At 43.0% G+C, this 22719-nt stretch overlaps 1 protein-coding gene across 3 annotated transcripts; it reads left to right on the forward strand.

Annotated features, from left to right (window-relative positions):
• The first annotated feature begins 2850 nt into the window (after positions 1 to 2850).
• Positions 2851 to 17112, forward strand: LOC139247826 (cell cycle progression protein 1-like). 3 transcript variants are annotated; one of them, XM_070871789.1, is made up of 3 exons: positions 2851 to 2940; positions 8450 to 9885; positions 16057 to 17112. In XM_070871789.1, the coding sequence occupies exons 1-3, from the start codon at positions 2926 to 2928 to the stop codon at positions 16268 to 16270; spliced, it is 1665 nt and encodes a 554-aa protein (XP_070727890.1). In that variant the 5' UTR covers positions 2851 to 2925; the 3' UTR covers positions 16271 to 17112. The 3 variants fall into 3 exon arrangements, with proteins under 3 accessions (XP_070727890.1, XP_070727893.1, XP_070727892.1); XM_070871792.1 differs by lacking the exon at positions 2851 to 2940 and adding an exon at positions 2951 to 3563; XM_070871791.1 differs by lacking the exon at positions 2851 to 2940 and adding an exon at positions 3589 to 6187.
• Positions 17113 to 22719: the final 5607 nt, after the last annotated feature.

The raw sequence follows: 22719 nt of genomic DNA on the forward strand, positions 1-22719 counted from the left end.
CATTTCCCCCCCTCCACCCCTCTTTCCCCCTCCACCTCTCTTTCCCCCCTCCACCCTCTCTTTCCCCCCCCTCTCTTCCCTCCCCTCTCCCCCTTTCCCCCCCTCCACCCTCTCTTTCCCCCCTCCCACCCTCTCTTTCCCCCCCTCCACCCTCTCTTTCCCCCCCTCCACCCTCTCTTTCCCCCCCTCCACCCTCTCTTTCCCCCCCTCCACCCTCTCTTTCCCCCTCACCCTTCTTTCCCCCCCTCCACCCTCTCTTTCCCCCCTCCACCCTCTCTTTCCCCCCTCCACCCTCTCTTTCCCCCTCCACCCTCTCTTTCCCCCCTCCACCCTCTCTTTCCCCCCTCCACCCTCTCTTTCCCCCCCTCCACCCTCTCTTTCCCCCCCTCCCCACCCTCTCTTTCCCCCCTCCACCCTCTCTTTCCCCCCTCCACCCTCTCTTTCCCCCCTCCACCCTCTCTTTCCCCCCTCCACCCTCTCTTTCCCCCCCTCCACCCTCTCTTTCCCCCCCTCCACCCTCTCTTTCCCCCCTCCACCCTCTCTTTCTCTTTCACTTTCTCTCTCTCTTCTCTTTCACTTTCTCTCTCTCTCTCTCTCTCTCTCTCTCTCTCTCTCTCTCTCTCTCTCTCTCTCTCTCTCTCTCTCTCTCTCTCTCTTCTCTCTCTCTCTCTCTCTCTCTCTCCCCCACCCCCCAGCCTCTCTCACTCCTGAGGAGCGTGTCCTGGCGGGGAGGGAAGGAACAAGTTGGCAAGGGAGTGAATCGAAGCCTAGCGAGGGAGCGAGTCCTGCTAGTCGCCGAGGGAATCAACGGAGTCTCGGGCCTCGGGTCCTGCTTCTCGGCACCACGTGGAGGGAATGATTCGGGGTGCGGGAGAGGGTGACAGAGCTGGACAGAGGGTGTGGCTTGTCACCTGTCGGTCAAAAAAGTGCAGTTCGCCGGGGGTGGGGGGGCTGGACGGATGTCTGCCTGTCAAAGAAAAGTGCAGTACAAATCGTTACTTTGTTATTTTAACCAGCTCAGTAAGAAAACTCATGAATGAAGCAGGCATGAGTGAATGAGTATTCGTAATTCTTGATTTAATGATTCCTGTATACTAGACAGATCTTCGTGTTATTTTCCCTTTGAAATTCTTGTTGGTTCTCCTACGGTTATTTTCTACTTTGTGCCAATTAGAAGGAAATCAACTCACCACACCATCCATGTATTCATTTTAAATAGTATGCTGTTCAAAATATGTATTGCATTGCAGTACTGCAATAGATGCCTGTACAATGCATTCTTAATACAGACTATTTTCATCAAATTAGTTATTTTTTTGATGTATTGGAATTACTTTAACTTTTTTATTTGTATCTGGCACTTTTAAAAAATTTTAACTTCCTTACCCTCCTCTGTTTTTGTTTTCTTTTTCTTAAAATTGGCCTGACCTCGCAGGTCGTATGTTTCCAGAGGGATTCGAGCCCAGGACACCACCAACAGTTGCAACTGTGGAGTCAGAAAAAAGACTTGGGAACAGAGAGAGAAAGAAATACAACCATGAAGCCACAGGAGTGGAAGAGGAAATTTGGGAGGGGGGACTCACAGTATTTAGATGGGGGAGTTGCAGTGAGGGGAAAAGTTATAAGGAAGAGAGACAATAAGGGCAGGCTTTGCTTTTGGCTTTTGGAACCATGGGTGATCAATCCAGGAAAAGGCCGGTTCCCCAAAAACAGAAAACAAACGCGCAATGTCCACCAAGAAATATCCAGGAAAAAACCTACATGTTTTGCTAAAAAGAAGGGAAGGACTCATAGCACCTGGCAAAATAAAGAGAAAGTAGCTCACCATGTCCGCCAAAAATTCCAGCGAACAGCCCACAATATCCCCCAAAAAATCAGAAAAAAAGGACCGTCAACATTCATCAAAAAAAAGAGAAAGCACCCCAAATCTGCCACAAAATCAGGTATCTGCCCCAAAACCCCCAGAAATGAGCCCACAAAATATACCAGGGCCCCCCAGGAAAAGAGCTCACAATGTCTATCAAATAAAAATGGAAAAGGCCACAAAATCTGCCAAAACCCCCTTCAGAAAAAAGCCCATAATGCTAAAGAGAGAACCTGTAACATCAGCCCTAAATCGCAAAAGAAAAACCACAAGATGAACCAACAAAAGAGAATACAGCCCATATCTAGACAAAAAAGTCCATATCTGCGCAAAGAAATCCGGAGCAGAGCCCACAGTTTTTACCACAAAAATAAGAACCGAGCACACAACATCGACCAAAAAAAAGCAGGTAAAAGCTTGCAACGTCCACCAAAAAAGAGAAGGCAGCCCATGCCTCTCCAAAAATCCCACATTTACCCAAAGAAACCTAGAAAAAAGCCACCAAAGTCTGCTAAAAAGATAGGAAAAGGTCCACAATATTTGACAAAAAAAATAGAAAAAAGCTTGCAACATCCACCAAGAAAGAGAAAGGAGTCAACAACTGTGGGGGAAATAAGCCCACACCATCTGCCTAAAAAATCCCAGAAAAGAGCCAATAGTGTCTTATCAAAACAAGCCCACAAAATTCGCCAATCCCCCCAGAAAAAAGCCCACAAAATCCACAAAAAAAAGTAAGCTGAAACAGGAAGGTGATCTCGACAAATTGTGCACTTGCTGTTTCTCTTGTCCTTTTTCGCTTTCTCTGCTCCCACCTCCCGTCCATCTGGGTGGCTTCGGGAATGTTTTATTTGCACAATTGCGCCTCAAACTCTCAATGCTCCTTTGTGCCTCTGCAACCTGTTTCAACCTTTGTGGCTTGTATCTGCACGGCACATAGTTTATTTTATCTGCCTGTGTGCCAGCCAATATTGTACTAACACATTCGCAAATTGTTGTTTTCCCTACCATAATGCAGTGCAGCATTTTTCACTGAGCAGTTTTGATGCTTGAGCGCTGTGCCGATGTGCAATTACCCAGTAAGTGTATGCTTTTCTAAAGCACCTTGTGTAAATTGAAACCTTATTACCATTATTAAGTCAGTTTTTGGGGAATTAGCAGATTTAAGGGAATACTCCAACGATAGATTTTAAAATTATATTTGCCAGCTTCCTTCTGCAACCTGATATTTAAATAAAAATGTCCGACTACATTTACCTGCATAATTCATCCCATGTATAGCGTTCTATGTAATCATGAGATGCCTTCTGTGCTTGCTTTCAGAATATCTTAAATGAGATTGTGTGCGAGTGCTGGACTCTGGTTCCAACACTTTTTTGGCAATTGTAATAGTGTGTAATGACTGCAAACATCTTGATATGTAGGATAGCTATTAAACAATTCACATGCTTAACTTCGAAGCACTTACAAATGTTGGTGCTTGGTGACTTAACGAAGGGGAAACATAAGATGCATTCAAAATGGGGTTCAACAAAAAAGACGTTTGAAGTGTAAAGGTAAAAGAATACTTTGGATGTTTTGAATGAAATGGAGCAGAGACTTATGGAGCCTTGATCCCATTCAAGGTCATCTACTCTGGCATTAAGTTAGCTAATCAGTCTACTAGTACATGGCCGAAGATGAGTCATTGTTTTGCATTTAGGTAAGCATTTTTGTTCAGCAATTTTTTTTCTTGTTGGCCATTCGACAATTTAGTGTTTATGTTTTGTTCTTTGGCAGTGATGAGTTTTAAATTAATTCTTCAATTGCAACTTATGCTGACTGTAAGAATTTAGAGTGTGCGCTTCCTTCCAGATGTTTTTTGCTCAATAATAAATTGCTAATATTGCAGCAGATTTACCTTTTACATCTGGCTGCAATTTCCAGCACCTTCACATACTGCTGAGGTGGTCTTGATGCCCTTATCACCAAATCACACCTTGGTTTCTTCCCCTACTCCTGGCATCTTCTCTTTTGAGTATCTTTACTGTGTTCCACTTCTCTTGCCTCCCATTTAAAATCCTTGTTCTTTGCTGCATCCCGAATTTCTTCTTGAGATAGCTTCCCACTTTCCGCTCTCAGCCTCTGCGCTGCTAGAGTCCAACTTTGATGATTGGGTACCATTCCCTTGCCTTTCAAAACAGCTGCCATCAATCCCCTCTTCAAAAGACCTACCCTCGACTCTGTTGTCCTTGCAAACTGGCATCCCATTTTCAACCTTCCAAATGGTATCCTCTCTTACTGTGCTGGATGTTTTGTCTTTGTTTCCCAGACTTCTGTGCAGTCTTTGAAACAGTCGACCGCGCCATACTCCTACAATGTCTTTCCTCCATTGACTAGCTCAGTGGGATTGCCCTCGCTGGTTCCACTCTAACACTGACTACGATTGGATAGGTATCTCCAGCGATGGCTGTTCATTCACTCCCTAAACCATTATTTCCAGAGCCCCTCCAAGGATCTATTCTTGCCTCCTTGGCGACATAATTGGAAGGCACGAGTTCAGCTTCCACAGAAATACCCAGCTCTATCTTTCCACCACCGCTCTCTATTCCTCCACCGCCTTTGTGTTGTCAGACTGCTTGTCTGATGTCTAATCTTGGATGAGCCGTAGTTTCTTCCAGTTAAACATTGGGAAGACCGAATTCAGCATCTTTGGTCCCTGCCACAAATGTCATACCCTTGACACTCATTCCATCTCCCTTTCTAGCCACTGTCTCAGGTTGAACCAGACTCTTTGCAGCTCTGGTGTCCTATTCGACCCGGAGTTGAGCTTCCAACCCACAAACACCACCTACTTTCACCTGCATAACATCAGTCCATCTGCTGCTGAAACTCTCAACTATGAATTTGTTACCTCGACCACCGCAGTGTTCTCCTGTTCTCTTATCCTCTACATTATAAACTTCGGCTCATCCATGGCTCTGTTATGTACCAAGTCCCACTCAGCCATCACTCCTGTCCATGCTGGCCTTCAGTGTTTCCAATTTAAAATTCTTATTCTTGAGTTTAAATCCCTTCATGGCTTCACCCCCCCCCCCCCCCACCTTCATGGTGTCAGTTGTGGCTCAGTGGGTAGCACTCTCGCCTCTGAGTCAGAAGGTTGTGGGTTCTAGGGTTCTAAAAATCTAGGCTGACACTCCAGTGCAGTGCTGAGAGAGCAACGTACTGTCGGAGGTGCCACCTTTCGGATACTCTCTCAAGTGGACGAAGAAGAGCAGGGGAGTTATCCCCGGTATCCTGGTCAATATTTATCCCTCAATCAACATAACAAAATAACAGATTATCTGGTCATTATCACATTGCTGTTTGTGGGAGTTTGCGTGTGTGCAAATTGGCTGCCACATTTCCTACATTACAACAGTGACTACACTCCAAAAATACTTCATTGGCTGTAAAGCACTTTGAGACGTCCGGTGGTCGTGAAAAGCGCTATATAAATCCAAGTATTTCTCTGTAACCTCCTCCCACCTCTCCCTAAAACTTCATTCCTCTGACTCTGGCACCTTGTGCATTTTCTTCCCTCCCTCCCTTCACCCCACCATTGGCAGCTGTTTAGGTCTCACACTCTCTACCTACCTTTCCTCTTTTTAACAACCTCCTTAAAACTCACCTTTTCGATCAGGCTAAAGATGCTATATAAATGGTTGTTTTTGTCTTTATATAATAACATAAAAAATTGAAAAAGTAAAAGATATTTTGGCCATCAAGCCCACTCTTTCTGCAGATCATGTACAATCTGTCTCCCAAAAGAAAGTTCAGATCTCCAAAGATAATCAAGCCGAACTACAGCATAGTCATCTATCCTGAGATTATCACTACTTAGCCCTGACCGGTTTTCCAGACAACACTCATCTCCTTCCCACCCTGCCCCCCATAACAGAGGCACCATTGTAGAATCTAGCAAATTATCTCCATCACCTTGACTATTTGAGATTTGCCTAGTTTCTTTTTGTAGCTTTTTATTTATCTCAGCCGCAACTGCTTTTCCTATGAATCTGTTCCACATATCCATTGCTTTGTGGATGGGGAGGTGGCAATGGGGGAGTTACTTCTAACCCTCTAGAGTTGCTTGCGACTTGTTTTTAAACCTCTCTCCTCCAGTTCAGCGGTCAAAATCTGATAGCCAGTTTGTATATGCATCATCTCTGCCTCTCATCACATTGAAGACTTGGGTCATGTCTCAGTTTAGCTCTGATAGTCACTTCACATAACTTGGAGCACTAAGTCCGAGAATCATCCTTGTTGCTCTTCTCTGAATCCTCTTCAACGAATCAATGCCTTTTGAAGGTAGGGTGCCCAAAATCACTCGTGGCCTCACCGTTGATCAATACAAAGTTAATATAACCTCTTGAATTGTAGTCAAATGTTCTTGAGATGGATCTTTTAGTATTTTGTTTAGCTTTATTAATACATATTTTACATTGACTGGAAACTTATTGAATGATTGCAAATTGTACTGTGATCTTTTTTTCCCTTTTTCCTCTTTCTCTAAAGGACATTCTATTGCAACACAATCTCTATTTCTGTTCAAAATGTATTGCCCTAAATTTAATTATCCACATTAAAACCCATCTGCAGTTACTTAACCTACCTGCTTAATTGTTTTTTATATATTTACTGCCTAGCTATTCAACTTGGAATCATCAGAACATGTAATAATATTGCAGGAGGTCCTCTTTTAAATTATATACGAATGGTGTAAACACCGTGGGCCTTAGTACCAATCCATGTGGAACTCCATTGTTTACTGTCATCTCGACGGTGTTTTTTTCCCATTTATTACTATCTTCTGCTTCATATTCTCCACAAGCAGTTTTCAACGCAGCTAGCTAATTTATCATTTTCCTTGAGCCATCAGCATGAAAAGTCTCACCTGTGAAATTTTACCTAATGCCTTCTGAAAATTATAATATACATTATGTATGTTATTCATTATTTGGTTACTTCTAAAACAATTCTGACAGACTGCATACCCTATTGCTCTAAAACCACGCTTGTCACTTCTTGACATCTGTGAACTGTAGGAAAAGGATAATCCTATATAATGTTCTCAAGCATTTTTTCTACTACAGCTAGTAGGTTAACTAGTCTGTACTTTTCATGTCTTGCTCCTTTTTTAAATAATATGACCGTTGGTATCCTCCTGTCTTACTGGAGATCCTTAGAATATATAACCAGTTTCTCTTTATTTCCTTCCCAATGTATCCCATCTGTATCTTCTTGACATTTATTTGTAATATATTTAAGTCTCTTTTTTGTAACGCAGAACTATAGAAGTTTACTGTACCGTAGGAGCCATTGGCCCCTTTGTACTGTATTGGTGTCTGCTTGTTGTCCTTTACAATCCTGAGTCATACTAAATATGGAATTTGACTGCATTTGTGAAGACTTGATTCTTCAAGTCACTATTTCCTGAACCTCCACAATCTCTATTCAAAATTACCCTTTAACAGACCTATCTAGTCTGATATGCTTCTATTTTCTCTCTTTCATATCTGCAACAATATAAAACTGAAATTACTAGGTCGCTTGTGTATTATTAAAATTGTTTAATTAATCCAGAGGATATTATAACTATAACACCCCTATGGTGATACCAGCAGGCAAAGCCAATTTTTGGAAAACTAGGAAGACAAACTACCTTTTCAGAAGAATTTGCAAATCAGTGTCATATCGGACAAATAAGTGATATAATTTCTACAAATGTTGCATTGTAACATTTTTCGCCCTTACACCGTGTACCATTATATGAATGAATGGACAACGTACTTGTGCTGCCCACTGTGAGATTCACCAAACCAGGTTGGCCTGGTGATTTTTTTCACCAAAGTGTCCCCAAATCCCTCTGGAGAAGTAATTCACTTCTGGTTGCTTCACTTTTAAATGATCTAGTTTGTGGACAAGTATTCTTAGTGAATGCTTCTCCACAATTGACCAGGGTTGCCGAGGAGAATACTTAAGTGTCATTGGAATTTCCAAGCAAATTGGAAGTTGCATCCTAAACTTGAAGTTGCTGCAGATGAGTTTTGCTATGTTTGAAAAGAAACAGTTATCATAAAAAATAAGACGTCGTTTTTCATCTGCTTCCAGAATTCAGAACAGAGTAGTTTCTGGCAAACGTTCTGCGCTAATCATCTGCTGGTTAACTGTAGAAGGACTGCTCGCTAAGAGCTGATCTTGTTAAATAAGAACATTTCGAAGTGTAGCATATAAGTACTCAAAAGCAATAACTACCTTCTTATGCTAATATTACTGTGCTTCCCCCTCCATACATATGCACACTGACATTCTATATTTTTATTAAGCAGAATTTGGATATTTAAGAACGTAAGAAATAGGAGCAGGAGTAGGCCATTTGGCCCCTCGAGCCTGCTCTGCCATTTAATAAGATCATGGCTGATCTGATCTTGGGCTCAGCTCCACTTTCCTGCATATTTCATTGAGTTGCCCTATAATAAGACTAGTTAAAAAATGTAAGCATTTTGTAATATGTTACAGATTCCATTTACATCTGTATATTTAACAATTTTCTTCTTTATGATTATTTAGTCTCAAGGAGAAAACTTGGAAACACGTTTAAAACAGACCGTAGATGCTAAGCTTTCTGTTGAGTCACAGCAACAAAACCTTGCTAAAGAAAACCAGCGTATGAAGGAATCTCTGGAACACGAAGAGAAGGCACTATCCTTGCTGCAAAATGAGCTTCGGAAGCTGAGGGAACAAATCAGGACATTAGAAGGAAAGGGGATGGATGCTGAAACGATTATCACTGAAAACCAGAAATTAAAGGATCATTTGGAGGAGGAAAAGCAACAAATACACAGTTTTCTTCAACAGAAGGGGAGCCTTGTGACTGAGGCTCAGATGTTAAGAAAGGAATTGGACAAAGAAAGGGAAATTACTGATGCTTTACGCAAGGAACTGGGTTCCTTGAGTTTTTTTCAGTCCTTGCCTCATATAGCACAAGAAGGTAAGGATACAGAAAGTTTGCAAACTAGACTTGCAGAACTGGAGAAGAAATTAGACTTTGAGCAGCAACGCTCTGACTTGTGGGAGAGACTTTATGTTGAAGCTAAGGAAGAAAAGGATGATCCTGAACTTAAACAAACTTCAAAGAAGGGGTTTTATGGGAACAGGGGCAAAAAATATCAACCCAAAGAAAGTTTTATAAGGTCATTTAAGAACAGTTTTGATGCTGTGAAAAACTCAACGAAGGAGTTTGTGCGTCATCATAAAGAAAAAATTAAACTGGCAAAAGAAGCTGTCAAAGAGAACCTGAAGAAATTCTCTGATTCTGTTAAATCCACATTCCGACACTTCCACGACTCAGCAAAAAAATTATTTCACAAAAATAAGAGACGCGACGAAGCAGGAGATGCAAAGACCAGGCGTCATCGGTTCCAGCAACGTCATAATGAACACCCATGTAGAACAAACGAGTACCAACAGCATGGTGATCACGGAGGCAAAGATTCCTGTCAGTATAAATCCAGCGAAACGGTTCATGAGCAGTTCCAGCACAGCGATTCAGGGAAACCCCACAGAATGTTCACTGAGGAGCCTCACACTTTTGAAAAGAGTACAAGTGAACATGATCACTTTGGAAAACATAGCTACGATAGGAGCCCCAAGGGTTGCTCTGGGGTCTTTGAATGTGCCCATCAAGAATCTCTGAGTCTCTTTAATAAAGTTCTTGATCCCATCAAGGTTGAAGATTTCCATAAGCTTCTCCATAATTACCTTCAACGGGAGGTGGTTGGGTTCCAACGCTGGAGTGAGCTGGAGAAATTTATAAACCGGTTCTTCCACAATGGCCTTTTTATACATGACCAAATGTTATTCTCTGATTTTGTCAATGATGTTGAGGATTACCTTGAAGATATTGCAGAGCACCAAGAAGGCAAAAATGATCCTTTTGATGACCTAGATGACTACATCTACAGACACTTTTTTGGTGACAATTATTTCAATCGATTTGGAGCAAGGTAAGTTTCTCAAATATTGACAAAGCATGTCCTTTTATTCAGTGCAGGATTTATTATTATTTTTCTGCCGTGATTTAAATTGTACAATTATTTTCACTTGATTTGAAGAATTTTACCTACACAACTAAGTGGCTAGTATGGAAATTAATGTTTTAGTCAGGATTGTGTACATTACTCTGGGATTTCTTTGTATTTTGTTTCAGGAATTGACTCAATTCTAATCAACAAGAATGTGAGAAAACTTGGAGTTTATTTAAATTTAGAAGTTAAATGTCAAGTTCCACTAGTTATACATGTTTGATGTATTTGGAAAGAAATGTACTGAATAGCATTCTTCATTTATGAATTCAGTTAATTCACATTGCATTTTCAATAGATCAGAGATTTTTTTTATGTAGCAGTTGGCTGATCCTAAAAAATGTCTAATCTGGTGGGGATGTGGATCAGACATGTTTTAAGAAGGTTCAGCTTGCACTCCAATGGCTCAGTGAGTTTATCCAGTGATTGAATCAGCCATACTGCCTAACTAGATCCCAGGTTCAATCCCAGATTTATGCTGGGTTAGCTGATCTCAGCAAGGGCAGCTTTAGAAGCACTGTAATTGGTCTCGGCACCTTGGATAAATCAGCCAGGGTTCTCATTGCTAATCGCTGTCATGTGATCACTGCTGAAGAACCACATGGGTGAACATTGATGTGTGGATGTGCCCTGTGTAAGGCTGAATCATCTATTGTCTGATGTTTACATTTTCTGATGTACATTTTAGTCGCTCATATTCTTGCAACATGCGTGTGGCCCAAAGCATAGTTTTAATTGCATTTGTTACTGTCCTTAGTTCACAAGGCTTTAACTGGACAAGGCAACACGTTTGAAGTGCTACAAAAGCAAAATACTGCAGATGCTGGAAATCTGAAATAAAAACCGAAAATGCTGGAAAACACGTACTAGGTTAGGCAGCATCTCTGGAGAGAGAAACCAAGCTAACGTTTCAGGTCGATGACCATTCAATGAAAGGTCATCGACCTGAAACATTGACTCAATTTCTCTCTCCATAGATGCTGCCGGAGTGTTTTCCAGCATTTTCAGTTGTATTTGAATTTGTACAATATGTGCAAGAAGTGGTAACATTCCAGAAATATTATCAATTGAAAAATAAATCTCAAGTTTTTGCAGAAAATATAGCCTTGCAGATAGAAGTGCGACTTCACTCTCTCATCCTCTTTGTCCATTGGCAAACTCCAGGGACAACACTAGGGGCCCAAGTTTCCACATGATTTGCGCCTGATTTTTAGGAGCAACTGGTGGAGAACGGACTATCTTAGAAATCGCAATTCTCCACATTTTTTTTTCTGCAGTTCTAGTCAGGTAGAACAGTTCTACTTTGGAACAGAATTTTTTCTTCAAAAGGGGGCGTGTCCGGCCACTGATGCCTGATTTCAAAGTTTCCACAGTGACAACATACTCCAAACTAAAGTAGAATGGAGCAAGTAAAGATTTTTGTAGAACTGAAAAAACCTGTTCTACACATTAAAAAATCAGGCGCAGGTTACAAATCAGGCGTCCAGAACGAGGTGGGGGGGAAGGGAAGTCATTAAATTCTATAATAAATCCTTATTTATACTTATACAAATATTATACAAATAAATCCAACCTGAATAAACATTTATAAGCAAAGAAAAGATTAAATAAACCATCTTCCTACCTGTGTGAAAGTGCTTCAGGCAGGCCTTTCGGGACCGAAGGCTGAACGGGCCGGCCCTGCGGCACCCCACTAGTCACTGCCTGCCATTCTGAAAAGGACCCATTTATCTCGACTCTCTGCTTCCTGTCTGCCAACCAGTTCTCTATCCATGTCAGTACATTACCCCCAATACCATGTGCTTTGATTTTGCACACCAATCTCTTGTGTGGGACCTTGTCAAAAGCCTTTTGAAAGTCCAAATACACCACATCCACTGATTCTCCCTTCTCCACTCTACTAGTTACATCCTCAAAAAATTCCAGAAGATTTGTCAAGCATGATTTCCCTTTCATAAATCCATGCTGACTTAGACCGATCCTGTCACTGCTTTCCAAATGCGCCGCTATTTCATCTTTAATAATTGATTCCAACATTTTCCCCACTACTGATGTCAGGCTAACCGGTCTATAATTATCCGTTACATTAACTACCCTCCAGTCCATGGGAACTGATCCAGATTCGATAGACTGTTGGAAAATGATCACCAGTGCATCCACTATTTCGATGGCCACTTCCTTCAGTCCTCTGGGATGCAGACTATCAGGCCATGGGGATTTATCGGGCTTCAATCCCATCAATTTCCCTAACACAATTTCCTGCTTTATAAGGATATCCTTCAGTTCCTCCTTCTCCCGGAAGGTTATTTGTGTCTTCCTTCGTGAAAACAGAACCAAAGTATTTGTTCAACTGGTCCGCCATTTCTTTGTTCCCCATTATAAATTGACCTGAATCTGACTGCAAGGGACCTACATTTGTTTTCACTAATCTTTTTCTCTTCATTTATAGAAGCTTTTGCAGTCAGTTTTTATGTTCCCAGCAAGCTTCCTCTCGTACTCTATTTTCCCCCTCCTAATTAAACCCTTTGTCCTCCTCTGCTGTATTACAAAATTCTCCCACTCCTCAGGTTTGCTGCTTTTTCTGGCCAATTTATATGCCTCTTCCTTGGATTTAACACTATCCTTAATTTCCCTTGTTAGCCACGGTTGAGTCACCTTCCCCGTTTTATTTTTACTCTAGACAGAGATGTACAATTGTTGAAGTTCATCCATATGATCTTTAAACGTTTGCCATTGCCTATCCACCATCAACCCTTTAAGTATCACTCTCCAGTCTATTCTAGCCAATTCATGTCTCATACCATCGAAGTTACCTTTCCCCAAGTTCAGGACCCTAGTCTCTGAATTAACTGTGTCACCCTCCATCTTAATAAAGAATTCTACCATATTATGGTCACTCTTCCCCAAGGGGCCTCGCACAACAAGATTGTTAATTAGTCCTTTCTCATTACACATCACCCAGTCTAGGATGGCCAGCCCTCTAGTTGGTTTCTTGACATATTGGTCTAGAAAACCATCCCTAATACACTCCAGGAAATCCTCCTCCACCGCATTGCTATTAGTTTGGTTAGCCCAGTCAATATGTAGATTGAAGTCGCCCATGGTAACTGCTGTACCTTTATTGCACGCATCCCTAATTTCTTGTTTTGATGCTGTCCCCATCCTCATTACTACTGTTTGGTGGTCTGTACACAACTCCCACTAGCGTTTTCTGCCCTTTGGTATTCCGTAGCTCCACCCATACAGATTCCACATCATCCAAACTAATGTCCTTCCTTACTTTTGCATTAATTTCCTCTTTAACCAGCAGTGCCACCCCACCTCCTTTTCCTTTCTGTCTATTCTTCCTCAATGTTGAATACCCCTGAATGTTGAGTTCCTAGCCTTGGTCACCCTGGAGCCATGTCTCCGTGATGCCAATTACATCATATCCGTCAACTGCTATCTGCGCAGTTAATTCGTCCACCTTATTCTGAATACTCCTCACATTGAGGCACAGAGCCTTCAGGCTTGTCTTTTTAACACACTTTTCCCCTTTAGGATTTTGCTGTAATGTGACCCTTTTTGCTTTTTGCCTTTTGCTCAGCACCCTCCCGGATGCACTTCCTCCACTTAGGGCGGTGTTTGGCCAGGGACTCCCAGCTATCGGTGGGGATGTTGCACTTTATCAGGGAGGCTTTGGGGATGTCCTTGTAACGTTTCCTCTGTCCACCTTTGCTCGTTTGCCATGAAGGAGTTCCGAGTAGAGCGCTTGCTTTGGGAGTCTCCTGTCTGACATGCGGACAATGTGGCCCGCCCTGCGGAGCTGATCAAGTGTGGAGTTTGGGTACTTGCTTTGCAAAACCCCTCATATGAGGATCTGGATTAACAAGTTGACGAGTAAGCTTAGTACGTGGCACTGCACTTGGATATCTTCAACATCAAGGTGTCTGGTATGATGCTGCTGCTCTGTGTAGATCCTTGTACCACACTGAAAGCACATGTCCACTGTATAGCCAATGAGGAGTAGCAAGAGGAGAAAAGAGGTTCCATGATCGGGATGATGTGGGCCGGAGGAAAACTTTTTGTTGAAAGGTTTTTGAGTTTTGAACCAGAATGGAGAACTGTTTAAATGTACTATCCGTACACCACAAGCTTAACCTGCATTGGGACTTTGCAGTCATTGAAAAGAGCAGAATGAAAAGCAGCCGACTGGGGAACTCTAGCTTAGAAATGCTAGGGGGGTCCATTGAGTTGGAGGTTTCGTGAGCAAAGGTAGTCATTCAGGAGATTTGAAAACCAGGCTGATGGGGTGATCAGGAATCAGGGCCTGTTTGATGATAGAAGGACCAGAAACTTGAGGCTGTTCTGTTGACTGTAGTGCAAAGTTGTCTGGGAGTTGATGGTGTGAGACAATCACTCTCGTATCCTTTGTGGGTAGTGGTTTGGAACTGCTGGGCAGGCAGTGACTCGGGGTACAGGTGAGTGTAGTGCTTTAGGGTGTTAGTGCACAATATGCCTCAAATACTTTGCCATATGGAGCTTCGAACATCTGAGCGGTTCGTGTCTGCTGTGATCTACGTTGTCTTACTTTTATGCAATATGTCTAACTGCTTAGAGGGTTTGCCGCGGTTGTGACTTGATCTTGGTGCCATTCATCCTCTACTGTGAATCAGTGTCAGGCAGCTTACTTGCTCCATTTAGACCCTTTGGAGGTTTGCATTCTTTTTGCAGTCAGAGATTGGTTGAATTCGGAGCAGCGTGTGTTGAAGAGGGAGGGAGCAAGTGTAAAACTGCAGGAGACGATGGAGGGACAAGGCAAGTGGCATTGACAAAGTTGGACTCTAGCCAAGAGGCAGCAACAGTGGTCCTGGAATTGTACCCTGGTGAACTGAAGCAACCAAAGCTCAGATGGGTACAGTGGCAGGCAGGAAATGTACTTGTAACTTACTGTCCTGAAGGCTTGTAATGGCCAGTGAAGCGTTGCACTAATGAATTGCTGATTTGGGATAGGTGCCGAGCACTGGATGTACCAAGATTGAGGCCAAAATTACCAGGCAACTGTTTAGCACTGGGGCTTCTGATGCTGAGATCAGAGCCTGTAATCGAAGCTTCAATCATTCAGGCTATCGACGCTGTTGCATGGCACCAAAACGTGGACTTTAGAGCCCAACTACAGCATCTATCAGCCCTCGCTGTGATGCAGTGCTGCCCACTCTGCTTTGGCTGGCAACAATATACTATACCTGACCAATCATTATACTGTTTAGGGCTTACCACTCGATAACTAACCCTCAGAAGCTCTGATTAACCAAATCTTCTATGTCAATCTGTGACCACCAGAATGGAATTCTCTGCAAGGATGATTGCTTACACACTGGACTGACAGTGGCTCAAGGTAATCAGATGCATTGTGTTATTATGCAAGCCACCTGATCATCATGCAGAACAGACTTGCCTGCTATTCACTTGTTTAAGTCCATTGCCACCATATCAGCTGTATGGAACTCATTGATGTCAGTGCTGAACTGTGAAATATTTTTCACTTTTGTCAAAGTATCTTAAGCAATTATAGTCCCCAGTTATAAAGGTTTAGATGCAGAGTAAGCTCCCTCTCGTTCAGCTGCCAATACTCTCTGTGCACCCTCTCTAAGTGCAATGGTCATTTGGACCTAAATTATTTGTTTTGTGCTTTGGATGCCTATTCAGGAGAAAATAGATTGATCGTATCAAAATTTATTTCATTTAGGATCCTTCTTGCAGTGAGAGAGAGAACATTGAAATAACTCTCATTGGCTCTGGATAGATATATATATTCACTGGTGGTAGGCTGTTAGAATGTCCCTACAAATGCTGCTGGGTTGTATTGTCATGTTCCCTCTTCACTTTGCCTATACTTTAGTACAAAAATGTCAAATGAACTTTTTGAATATATTCATCTATTATTATATTCCAAGTATTATATTGCCGCTTCAAATATAGTGAAAGCACTTCTAATAACTATTACAGAAATGCTATTACAGAATTGGGCGTGCAAAGATCAGTTAGCAATTACAGTAACATTTGTTATTTTACTGAAAAGCAATAATGAACTTTCCTTTTTGATCTTTGCAGTCGGCTTTATGATGCTGATAAATACCAACAATATGGAAAGCAGTCATCTAAAAATGCAGATGGCTCCACACATCAGAGACATGAAAGGAAACATCAGCAGGCTTATTATCACCACAGGGAACGTAAATGGAACAAGCCAGGGCGTACCAATGGAAGACACATGGCGAACGTTGAAATTGAGTTGGGCCCAATGCCTTTTGATCCAAAATATTAATAGGTGTAAGCTGTATAAGTGTGTGTTTGAATATGTTCAGACCTATCTGACTGCTGTTTGTGATACATGCCTAAGAATGATGACACTTTTTTCAAACAATATGCATCTCATTTGACTTTGAATAATAAGACAGTAGAGGTAGTTTTACTAATAATTTTCCATCTGTATTTGCAAAGTACTGGTCAAAAACTTCCTTAGCAGTTGTATTGTGCAAGTATGTTACGCTAAACATAGTTTGGCATTACGTAAGAGACTAAAGTTGCAGGATCTTTAATGTATTTACTGTGTCTTTGCGTGTACTGGTGTATATGCATGAAAATGCAAGTCTCTTTTTCCTTAGCAAGTTTGTAATTTGCTATCATGTGAACGTAAATTCCACAAGGTGTAAATTATTAATATTGGTGTGCTGAATTTCTTAACTTTTTTTTTGAAGATTGTAATTTTATTCCATGGTGAAAATTAGCCCTATTTTTATTTTTACCTTCCTCATGTGAATGATTTTGCAGATGTATACATTCACCTCTTGAGATTTCTGGGGGTAAAGAGACGAGTTATGCTTTTAATTTGAATTCAGTTACATTGCAGTTACATACCTTTTCCATTTGACAAAGTGAACAATTGTAGGCAAATGACAATGTTAAAATCAGTTGATAATAAAAGTGATGGCTTAACTCAGTGTTTGTTTATGAAGCAGCCATGTGTTGTGAGTTTGTATGTGCTTAAGAATCTATCAACCAGGCAGGGCCCTAAAATATTTTACATGTATACAGATCTGGTTTACTGTATAGTTGCAGGGTTGGATATGCTTACTGTAAAAATGAATAAATTCTGTAGTTTTGAAATAGCTTTTTCACTGGTTTTAATAAGATCATGGCTGATCTTCTACAGGTTGAACCTCCCTTATCCAGCAAACTTGGGACCTGGCCTGTGCCGGATAAGGGATTTTGCCGGACTCCACCCCCAGACTTACTGGGTACTGCTGACTTGGGGCACCAACAACACCCACACTGTGTCCTCGGGCCGACGACCTCACCTCCTGCTGCTCGCTGACCTCTTCAGGGCCCCGACACCCCCGCTGGGCTCGACCTCTCTCCAAGAGACCTGGCTGCTTCAACCCAGGTCTCGGGTCTGCCGACGCCAGAATGCTGCAAAATAGCAGGTGCCGTGCAGCTCGATGGCTGCTGTTGTCTGTGAGTGTCAGGCTCTCTCTCTCGGAGAGCTGTGGGTGGGGGGTGCGGCGGGGGGGGGGGTCGTGAGAGAGGGAGGAGGCCGGCACTGATTCTCCGGATCACTGGCCATCCCACATTCAACGCTGCAGCCGCTCTTGCCGCTTTCACACAAAGACCCGACCCCCTGCCGGGAATGGTGCCGGACGAGGGGTGATGTCGGAGAGGTTCAATCTGTACCTCAATTCTACTCCCCTGCTATCCCCAAATCCCTTGATTCCCTTAATCTCAAAAAGTCTAATATATACACAATGATTGAGCATCCACAGCCCTGTGGAGTAGAGAATTCCAAAGATTCAACCACCCTCTGAGTGAAGAACTTTCTCCTTTCAGTCCTAAATGGTCAACCCCTTATTCTGAGAGTGTGACCCCTGGTTCTAGACTCCCCAGCCAAGGGAATCAATCTCCCTCCATCTACCTTGATGAGTCCTGTAAGAATTTTGTAATATTTCACCTCTCATTCTTCTAAACTCTAGAGAATATAGGCCTAGTCTACTCAAGCTATCCTCACAAGACAACACCCCCCCCCCCCCCCCCAATATCAGGAATCAGTCTGGTGAACCTTTGTTGCACTCCCTCTATGGCAAGTATATTCTTCCTTGGGTAAGACCAAAACTGTACACAATACTCCAGGTGCGGTCTCACCAGGGCCCGATACGATTGCAGTAAGATGTCTTTACTCCTGTCCCATGTTGTTGATGAATCAGAAGTTCTGCTGTTGTAGGAGGTGTGGAAGAGGGTTTTGAAAATCCGCTCAAGCAGTAAGTAAATATTTTTGATTGGTTCTGTGAAAATAGTGTTTTCTTTACCCACTGCATGTAGATAAATTAAATGAGTCCCTTGACACACCTCAGTTATTTAAATCACTGCATATCTCACAGAAGGAATCAACTCTTTATGGTCCATGTTACTGTTTAGTGTGTGGAGTTTTGTAGTCGGGGATAAAAAGCAACTTGGATCTTTCCTTCTTTATCAAATTTCTCTGTAATGTTACTTGGTGTTATTTAAAAACTGCCTAAATTGACATATTTAGGGCATCGAGCTGTAGGCTTTCCTACAGCAGCAGCCAGTGACGTCATGGAGCAAGGGTTGGGGTGGCCTCTGTCACAGCTGAAATTTAAATCACGAAGATCTGGACATCTGGTAGCAACACGGGAGAGATCCATGGCCCATTCCAGAAGGGTTGACAACACTACTCAAGGTTTGAAACTAGAGAGGAAGAGCTGAATTAATTAAACTTATAATAGCAGAAAATGGATAGCAAGCTGGATACAAAACAGAAAACGGAGTAGTTTAAATGTTGTTAATCAGACTGGCAAAAAGTGGGAAGTGGTGTTCAACAAGGATAGGTGCTGGGACCTCTTCAACATTTACGTAAATGATTTGAACTTGGGATCGGAGGTACAAATTCAAAATTTGCGAAAGACACTAAATTGGAGGTTGTAGTTCATACAAAGGAGGACTGCGACAAAATACAAAAAGACATTAATAAACTTGAAGGATGGGCGAATGGCAAATGAACTTCAAGATAGAGAAGAGGTAAAACATTTTGATTGGAAGAATAAGAAGGCTAAATACTGCTTGTAAAATAAGTGCCTAAATGGGGTAGAGGAGCAGAGGGATCTGGGGGTACAGGTACACAAATCACCAAAAGTAACCGGTTACTAATGCCATTAAAAAAACAAACTATGTGCTGGGGTTAATTTCTAGAGGGGTAAAATTGAAAAGCAGAGAAGTTATGTTAAACTTGTAGAAAGAACCTTGGTTAGACCACACTTGGGAGTACTGTAAACAGCTCTGGTGGTCTTGTTATAAAAAGGATATAGAGGCACTGTAGAAGATGCAAAAAAGATTTACTAAAATTATACTATCAGGAAAGATTGAACAGGCTGGGGCTCTTTTCTCTAGAAAAAAGATTGAAGGGTGGCCTAATAGAGGTCTTCAAGATTACAAAAGGGTTTGATCCGGTAAATATTGAGCAGATGTTTCCATTTTGGGAGGGGGACGGGGAGAGTAGAACTAGAATGACTGGGTGGTAAATGTTACTCAGCATTCTGGCATAAGGAGTTGCTTTAAGTCATAAGCCACACGGATATGACTCGCCGTTGAGTCAGAAAGGTTTAAGTCCCATTCCATAGACTTGACAACAAAAATCTAGGCTGACACTCCAGTGCAGTACGGTGGAAGTGCTGCACTATCGGATGAGACATTAATCCAGGTGGACGTAAAAGATCACATGGCACTATTTTGAAGAAGAGCAGGGGAGTTATCCCTTGTTTCTTGGCCAATATTTATCACTCAACATCAGTGGTGATTTGTGGGAGCTTGCTGTGCGCAAATTGGCTGCCGCGTTTGCTTTGGGATATCTGCTGGGCGAGAAAAGTGCTCGTACAAATGCAAGTACAAAAGCAAAATATTGCGGCTGCTGGAATCTGAAATAAAAACAGAAAATGTTTGAAATACTCATCATCGTCATAGGCAGTCCCTCGGAATCGAGGAAGACTTACTTCCACTCTAAAAATGAGTCCTTAGGTGGCCGAACAGTCCCATACGAGAGCCACCGTCCCTGTCACAGGTGGGACAGATAGTCGCTGAGGGAAGGGGTGGGTGGGAGTGGTTTGCCGCACGCTCTTTCCGCTGCCTGCGTTGTTTTCTGCACGCTCGCGGCGACGAGACTCGAGGTGCTCAGCGCCCTCCCGGATGCACTTCCTCCACTTTAGGGCGGGCTGGTCTTTGGCCGGCGACTCCCAGGTGGCGGTGGGGATGTCAGGGAGGCTTTGAGGGTGTCCTTCGAGGGCGACTCAACCGGTCAGGCGCAGTGTCTGTGGAGTTAAAAGTTTCAGGTCAATGACCCTTGGTCAGAAGTGGAAAAAGTTGGAGCTGTAACAGATTTTGAGGCCAGTGTAGGGGGAGAGGAAAGTATAATTTGTATATCTTTAGAGATATATATATATTAATACAAGTCTTGGTTGGGGTTCAGAAACAGGCAGGAAAATGGCGCCGAGGGGCGGGGCACCCTGGAGGCTTCCGATTGGCGCAAACGCGTCCACGTGAGCCGCACGGGGCCGGCTGAGCGGTTGCGCAGGCGCGGTGTGAGGCGATTGCAGGGCCGCGAGCCGCGGAGTGAGCGCCGAACGCCCGCCGGGACCGGGACCGACACCGCGGAGCTTCGAAGGCGTCCATGGGCCCGGGCCGCCTGACACTGCCTCAGCTGGCGCTGGCGGTGGCGGGCGGGCTGTACATCTACAAGCCCATCTACGAGCAGTACAGCCGGCGGCACAGCAAGGCCCGGGAGCCGGGGCCCGCGAACCACGAGCGGCCGGAGGGCGGCAAGGGCCCGGAAAGCTGAGGCTTGGGGCGCGGGAAGGCACCGGAACAAGAGGCGGGCTGTGCTGGTGCAAGATTAAAGTTTCTGTGAAGCGAGGGAATATTTTCAGCGGTTTCTGTCTTTTTTTTTGTGGAAGCGCTATTTATGTTGAATCCTGTAATCCAGCAACATGCCAGTCTCTTCAAAAACAGTGGCTCGCTCTCTCGCCTCCGAGTCAGAAGGTTGTGGGTTCAAGTCCCCACTCCCGGGATTTGGGCACAATACTGAGGGAGTGCTGCACTGTCGGAGGTAACATCTTTCAGATGAGGCGTTAAACCGAGGGCCCGTCTGCCCTCCAGTGGATGGAAAAGATCCCGTGGCATTATTCGAAGAAGGATGGAGTTATCCCCAGTGCCCTAGCCAATATTTATCCTTCAACCAACAGATTATCTGGCCATTATTGCATTGCGGTCTGTGGGAGCTTGCTGTGCACGAATTGGCCGTTCTGTTTCCTACATCACAACAGTCTGCTGTACTTCAAAAGTACTTCATTGACTGTAAAGCACTTTGGGGGCATTAAAGTCTTTAGAACCCCCTCTAGGTAGTAACACTGGAGCTTGCAAAAGACGGTTCAGGGTTTATCCGAATTGGATATTTTTATAACTGAACTGTAAGTGTTTTTATGAGACTTAATTGGGCCATGGGGAGACTAGACCTTAAACTTTGGCATGCATGAAGAATGGTTTCTGTTGAGCATGATCAGGTTGAATTTCACTAAAGGAAGGGGTCTGGATGGACACTGGTCCTCCCTTGGCATCTTGTCAACTCATCCCAACCCCCCCGGTGTTTGATTGTTGAAAGGCAGGAGAGAAAGCCTGCCCTGTAATTAAGTCAAATCTGCATTCCTGATTATCCATCACTGCTATTACAATATATTCCCAATAATAACTAATGTTAAACTTTATTTTACACTGCTTTGGAATCTAAAACATTTAAATAGTCTTTGTGCTAATTTAACTTTTCCATTATAAATGACAGCTGTTATTGTGCAAAACAATTTTGGCAAAATGAAAAAAAAAGTCACTCTCCAATGGTTATGGGGTAAATGTGCAGTATGTTTATGGTATTAAGCATCCCAGGTTTGACTTGGGTCCTGATCCTGTAGGTGGAAGAAAAGAGCTGGGATTCCAGCTCCTGATTGCTGCCCAGTGAGTCGTGCTGTAAAATCCAGCTTTTTTCCATTGGTGCGTTCCCCCCCCACCCCCTAATTATGGTAGAGGGATGATATTTTGATTAGGGAGGAGCTAATCTAACTTCCGTCTTAAAATGTTGCTTGTGACAGCAGTAGAGTTTTCAGGGAGGTTTTTTCCTTGTGACTTTTGGAAAGTTCAATCATATTTTCCCTCATTGCGAAGCAGCCATGGCTCGGTGGCTAGCACTCTCGCTTCTGAGCCAGAAGGTTGTGGGTTCAAGTCCCATACTATACACAAACACAAAATCTAGACTGACACTCCAGTGTAGTACTGAGAGAGTACATCTGCCCTCTCAGGTGGATGTAAAACATTCCACGGGACCTTGCTGTGCGGAAATTGGCTGTTGCGTTTCCTACATTACACTACATTTCAAAAAAGCACTTAATTGACTAAAGTGCTTTGGGGCGTTCTGGGGTCATGAAAGACACGATATAATTCCAAGTTCTTTCTAATGTGAATTCGGGAGAAAACGCACTGATTGTGGTCTGAATTTCTGCTGAAGATCTATTACCTTTTTGCTCAGTTCTGCAACTTGATTATGTTCAGAGAATCCTTTGTTTTACCAATTTTAGATTGATGGACTTAAAATATAAAATCAGAATGAAACAAAGTCTTGGATGACTGTTTTCACAATTTTGCATCCTTGATGCTGTGATTACTGTT

This window comes from Pristiophorus japonicus, unplaced genomic scaffold (assembly GCF_044704955.1).
Source record: "Pristiophorus japonicus isolate sPriJap1 unplaced genomic scaffold, sPriJap1.hap1 HAP1_SCAFFOLD_2822, whole genome shotgun sequence".
Taxonomy (NCBI): domain Eukaryota; kingdom Metazoa; phylum Chordata; class Chondrichthyes; family Pristiophoridae; genus Pristiophorus; species Pristiophorus japonicus.